Source organism: Loxodonta africana, chromosome 7 (genome assembly GCF_030014295.1).
Source record: "Loxodonta africana isolate mLoxAfr1 chromosome 7, mLoxAfr1.hap2, whole genome shotgun sequence".
Classification (NCBI taxonomy): domain Eukaryota; kingdom Metazoa; phylum Chordata; class Mammalia; order Proboscidea; family Elephantidae; genus Loxodonta; species Loxodonta africana.
In genome coordinates this window covers 3,323,611-3,329,610 of record NC_087348.1, presented here as the reverse complement: position 1 = coordinate 3,329,610, position 6,000 = coordinate 3,323,611, and the positions used below count along the sequence as shown (strand labels likewise).

The 6,000-nt window shown below is 47.5% G+C and overlaps 1 protein-coding gene across 3 annotated transcripts in view; it reads right to left on the bottom strand.

Moving 5' to 3' along the window:
• Positions 1-1,423: 1,423 nt before the first annotated feature.
• Positions 1,424-6,000, bottom strand: part of LOC111747580 (tumor necrosis factor receptor superfamily member 26-like) — a 32,639-nt gene continuing 28,062 nt past the window's right edge. The window contains exons 6-8 of one of the 3 annotated variants that reach the window (XM_064287604.1): positions 4,475-4,564; positions 3,966-4,003; positions 1,424-3,444 (exon numbers count right to left, since the gene is read on the bottom strand). In XM_064287604.1, coding sequence (XP_064143674.1) covers positions 3,298-3,444; positions 3,966-4,003; positions 4,475-4,564 — 275 coding nt within the window. In that variant the 3' untranslated portion in view covers positions 1,424-3,297. Of the gene's footprint in view, positions 3,850-3,965; positions 4,004-4,474; positions 4,565-6,000 lie in introns of all 3 variants that reach the window. The other 2 variants (XM_064287605.1, XM_064287606.1) reach the window with 2 other exon arrangements.

Below are 6,000 nucleotides of genomic sequence, written 5' to 3'. Positions count from 1 at the left end.
CTCACTTAGACAAATAAATCAAGAAGTGAGAGTGGTGTGTCTACCTCCCAACCCAACAGCTATGATTCAGCCTATGGATCAAGGTGCACTCGCCACCTTCAAGGCGCACCACCTACAGACTATGTTTGCTCAGCAGTAGCTGCAGCAGATGGAGGTATGGTAACACTACTCGGTTTCTGGAAGAATTTCAGTGTATCTGAAACATTGCATCTTTCTGGGAGGACAATACGGGAAAATGCATGCAGAGGATTTGGAAAAAATTGCTGAGTTATGTGAACACGCTCCAAGCATTTGATCCAGATAATACAATGGAAGAAATTGGTGGAAAAATGGTCCATGTGAAATGGCAAGAACATTGAACTTGATATCACTGACGCGGAACAGCTCATAGGGGAATTGACTGATCGGGACTTCACGGATTTTGAAGAGAAAACAAATACTGACGAAGAAAGAAATAATGGAGAGAAGTTGTCAAAAATTTTTAGTGGAAGAATTAGCTGAAGTTTTTCTAGACTAATCAGGAACTTCAGTTGTTTGAAAACATGGACCCAAATGCTGATCACTTTGCTAAAGTCCATAGACAGATTTGGAAAGCAGTGAGATGTTACCACAAAATATATGAAAGAAAAAAGAAAAGGACCATAGAGACCACTCTCACTAATCTTCTGACTAGAAACACCATGCCCAGTCCCAGGGATAATCCAGAATCTTCCACAGTAATTACCACAGCTGACAAAACACAAATGGTGTCCAACTCTTCTTCATTGTCAGAGTAAATTTTTATAATTTGTGTATTTTTTATGTATGTATTAAAATACATCTGTGAGTTTATATGTAATCTTTTGAACCCCTAAACACAAATAGAGGTTGGATTTGTAAAGATACTGATAATAAAAGACAGTAATAATTAAAAATAAACTAAAAGAGGAATTCACCTTAGGTCAGAGCCGACATACAACGGAGTTCCTGGAATAGAGCTCAGTTCTAAGTCAGGGAGGACCTGTACTTCAGTGCTGACCCGGAGAAGCAGGTGGAGGCAAAGCTGGAGACCCCTGGCGCTGGGTGGAGACCAGTGTGCTGGTTTGAGAATACCTGCGAGGACTGGTGCTGGATCCGACGTTTGGGGTGGGTGGGAGGGAGGGCAAGCTTGGGGCTCACAGTAGGAGCTGAGCAATGTGTGGGCGGCCCTGTCACTGGAGGCAGAGACCCCTGGGGACACCACCAGCCAGGAGGAGAGGTTTCTCAAGCCTGTGGCTCCTGCTTGGAATCCCGCCCTGCTGCCACACCCACCAAATCACACGAAGCTCCTTGGGGCCCCTGCCTTCCTCTGTGCATGACATCACCTCCCAAGGCACCAAGATACCCAAGGTTTGTGTGGCCAGACTTCCCCTACAGCCTCGCCCGAAATGAGAGGAAACGCTACTGAGGTACAGAAATTTATTAGGCAATTAGACATTGGCAAACAGCCCAGTCCTTGCACTAATACTTAAAAAGCGTGTTTCATATGAATATTTCATGAAAATAATTTAAAAATAAGTCTTTAAATACTGTCAAATTAGCATATACATATTTTTACAAACACTTAATATTTTTAAAAACATCAATATATTAAAAAGAAACTTTACATTGACATTTACAAAAATACTACAACCCACCTAGAATCCAGTGAACTTCTAAGGTCCTCCCAATAATGGAAACTTGAGGCACTTAGGTGGTGTCAAGTACAATGAATGTATTAAAGAGACCATGCCCGCCCCATGTAGGTTTAGAAAGGGGGGTATCTGGTCTAAGGCAACTCCTGTGCTAGGAAGACGCCCTTGAGCGCTGGTCTGATCCAGGCTTTATGTTCCCAGCCAGTTGCCTTTGTGCTTGATGGATTTGGGAGCATCCTTTTCTAGGCAGTGGGACTATCACAGTGAACACAAGAAACACAGTGGAACCAGCATTTTGGTGGAGGCAGAAAGGAAAAACCACGTGCTCCCAGCCTCAGCTCCGATCACATGAACCCACCTGGCACAGTATGCAGGTTCCTACTTAACAGCCCTCCTCTGCCAGCCAGGCACCGCGTCCCCAGGCAGCGCCCGCTTCACTTCACTCTGGCAGAAAGGCACGCAACTGTGGGAGGAACGATCCCCCATTCAAAGCTCTGGACAGGAGCTATTTACAGAAAGGGGCACAGCCCTGTCTGGGATTCGCAAAGTTTTGGGGGCTAGTGAAGAAGCCCAGGTCACACTCACTCTCAATACTGGGGAAGGCCACAATCAGTGTACTCTAATTAGGGTGTACTCTAATTACTGGTCTCTTCATGCCTGTCTAGGATACCATCGGCAACCAATATATTAATAATATTTTGCAGACACATTTAACTCCATTTTATGGAGGTAGAAGCTTCCCTCCCTGACCTATGCCTGAGGGGCATCTCGTGGCCCTGCTCCGTCACATCTCCTGGACTCTCCTCTTCACACAACTTAATCTCATTTTCTTCCAGGCCGATAAACCTCATCAGCTTCTTCCAGTTACTTCCTAAAACCTTGTTTCCAAATTCATAATAAATTCTACTGGTGGCTGAAAAAATAAAAAGAAGGATAGAATGGTGTCCCACAAACACGTGTTGTAAACCCTAACCTCTATGCCTGTGGTTACAATCCTGTTTGGAAATAGGCTGCCTTTGTTACGTTAATGCGACAGGATTACCGTAGGGTGCATCTCGAGTGAATGTCTTTTGAGATATAAAGAGGTTAAATAAGCAAGCCAGCAAGCAGACAGAGATGGGGGAAGAGAGCTGTCCAGCCACACTAAGATCGCCCAGGAGCAGAGGCTCAGAAAAGACAAGGACCACCCTCCAGAGCCCACAGAGACAGAAAGCTTTTCCCTAGAACCAGCACCCTGAATTCAGATGTCTAGCCTCCTAGACTGTGAGAAAATAGATTTCTGTTTGTTAAAGCCAGCCACACGTGGTATTTCTGTTATAGCAGCACCAGATAACTAAGACAGAAGAGGTGGTTTACATTTCTGGAAAGAATGCATAGGTCCCAACATCACTCTGCTCCATGGGGGGCATTCCCAGAGGTGCCTCCCCCTGCCTGGCCAGGGTGGTCCAGGCACACCATGGCCCAGGATGGGGGTGGTCCCCGGCTTACACGTGGACCACACAGAGCCCAGCCAAGCCCCAAGGCTGCCAGCCTTCCTGGGGGGAAGGTACTGGAGGGTCCTGGGAAAGTTGAAAACCCCAGGGGATACAGCCTGCTGAGGTCCACCCTGCCGTTCCTCTGTCCATCTCTTCTGAGTGAGAGGCCGTCACCAGGTCTGGACTGAGAAGGCCACTGGATCCAGGTCAGACAGACCAGGGAAAGGATTGGAGACCTGGAGTGCATTGTGTAGTCCTCTGAGCCTCAGGTGTTCTGCTTTGTAGGTCTGTAAAACAGGGTGATCTTGCAGGGATGTCTGTGAGGAGGAAATCTAAATGGCACCTGGCACGATCATGTCCTCAGTCAGTCCTTACTTTGTGGCATGACAAAAGCAGCATCAGAGTCACCTGGGAGCCCACTGATCCAGGTCTACACAAGCATTCGTGCCCCCCTCCTGGAATTTTCTTAAAGACATGCAGGGATTAGAAATCAAAGGAATCCTCAACGTTTCCTTCGGCCCTCAGTGAATGTGAAAAGGGGCTCTCAGGCCGCAGGAACTGGCTGCGGCTTTGTGTGGGCAGATGGTCTCTTTTCTTAGAAACAGATACGAGACCTCAAGGCTCCTATCAAACAAGGAACAGTCATTATTTATGAAGAATTCAAATGACTTTCTGTTACAGATTGAATTGTTTCTCATGAAAACGCGTGGAATTCACAGAGCCTTTATGAAAATAAAAGAGAAGAGAAATGAGAGTGTCAAACTGATGCGAACTGGGACAAGGGCTTCTGGGAGAAAAGGGACGTGCCCTTAACTCTCAACAAAGAGAGTGTACCTACCTTAAAGAAACTGAAGACCCTGGAAAAAGGCTGAATTCCTGGGGAAACAGGAGGGTGGGTTTACCAGCATGCAGGGATAAGCCAGGAGTACCCCACCCCGACATCCTCAGGGCTCTGCCCCACCTCCCACCAGGACTTCTCCCCCCATCAGGGTTCCTCCCTCTACCAAGAACCACCTCCCACCAGGACCTGTCCCCCTACCAGGACACCACCTACACCAAGACCCACCTCCCACCAGGGCCCCTCCCCCCACTAGGGCCCCACCCAGGCTGAAGCAGCCTGCCCTGTCCCTCTGCCCCAGCCTCCTCCAGTTCAGCAGACCTGAGGTTCAGTTCTTACATCTCTCAGGGAGCAAGAGCCAGGTCTGCAGTCTCAGTACCCCTTGAGTTAGGACATAGCAAAGCTCTGCCTTAAATGATACCCCCCAAGCACCCCATCTTTCCATGCCCGACCTATGCCCCCAGTGAGGCTGCTGCTCTATTATTCTCCTCAGTCTGGCTGAGATTTACCTCTTCTCTTGCAGTAAAGGCAGGAGGCGAGTACAATGACAACAAGCACCACAGGTATAATGCTCAACCACGAATCCCCGTTTGCCTTCCCTGGAAGGAGGCAAAACACAGAACAGTGTGACTGAGTTACACATGGCTTTTCTCAGCAGAGTAACATGTCAGCAAGGGAGGTTCCACTCCTGGGGGGGCAGCCACGCCACCACCTGGCCAAAGCATAGCCTCCTGGACAGCCCCTGAGGCAGAGGAAAGACCTCTTTCCTGTGTTACCAGGGGACTCTGGCTCAGTGTGGGGTCCTGCTCAGGTGCTTGGAAGGGGCAGAAGCTTAGTCCCACCCTAATGGCGGCAAGAGGCCCTAGTGTCCAGGGAGTGAGCTCAAGGCTGCAAGACAAGCTCTCGGGCCAAGGGATGCAAATCCTGGAGGGTTACCAAATTACAGGCTTTTCCTTATTCTCAGATTAGACCCTTCTTCCTTTCCCTTTTTGGTGTTAAAGCAGCCTTTACACGTGTTTGTGGGTTATTCACACAGCCACCTGGTGTGGACAGTGACAAGGTGATTTTGAAATGTGAATGGACGTGCAAAAGGTCCAAGAGCAGCCCAACCAACACTGAGGAAGAGAACAAACTTGGTATCAAGAATAAATCCAGTATCAAGGCCTGTCAGAAATGCAGAACTGGACGAAGGAGAGACAGACAGAGAGACCGCCCCACCCTCACAGGGACATTGGTTTAAGAGAAAGGTGTTGCTGCAGAGGAGGGAGGAGGGAAAGGATTGACCTTTCAACAAATGGTGTGGTCACAGCTGCAGGACCTGTCTACGCACACAGGAAACACATAATGAGCCTTGACCCCTACCTCACACCGTGCACAAAAGCAATTCCACGTTCACCGTACAACTAAATGGGAAAAGTAAAAGAACACAGCTCCTAGCAGTTAATATGAGAGAATATTCACATTTAATTGTACAAGGAGTCTGAACACAGCCAGGAAAAGGGTGACAGACTAGACCACGATAAACTCGGGAACTTTTGTTCAGGAAGCATCGAGCATCAGTTAACGGTGATGAACAATTTGGCAACAGATACATGTGATGGCCGCACATCACGATGAATGTAATGAGCGTCACTGAATTGTACGTGCACTAAATGTTGCGCCCGTATATGTTGTATTATATATACTTTTAGCAGAATTAAAAAATTCAGAACTCTGTCCAACAAAAGACTCCATAAAGTGAGTGGGGAGGCAACATGCAGAGGGAAGAGCTGTCTGGAATACAAAAGGCTTGTATCCAAAGTTAATAAATAATTACCAATGTTTATGAACAATCACCAAATTAAAAAAAAAGATACAGACAATGCAATATAAAATGGGCCAGAGTCTTGAAAGACACATAACACAAGAGTAGACATGGCCTCACTACATTCCTGACCATGCATCCACCTCAAATCCTTAGATTATATCTGACAGTCTGTAAGGCAGAAAGCTGGCACAGCCCAAGGCATCTCCAGGAATGACTGAGTGAGTGAAA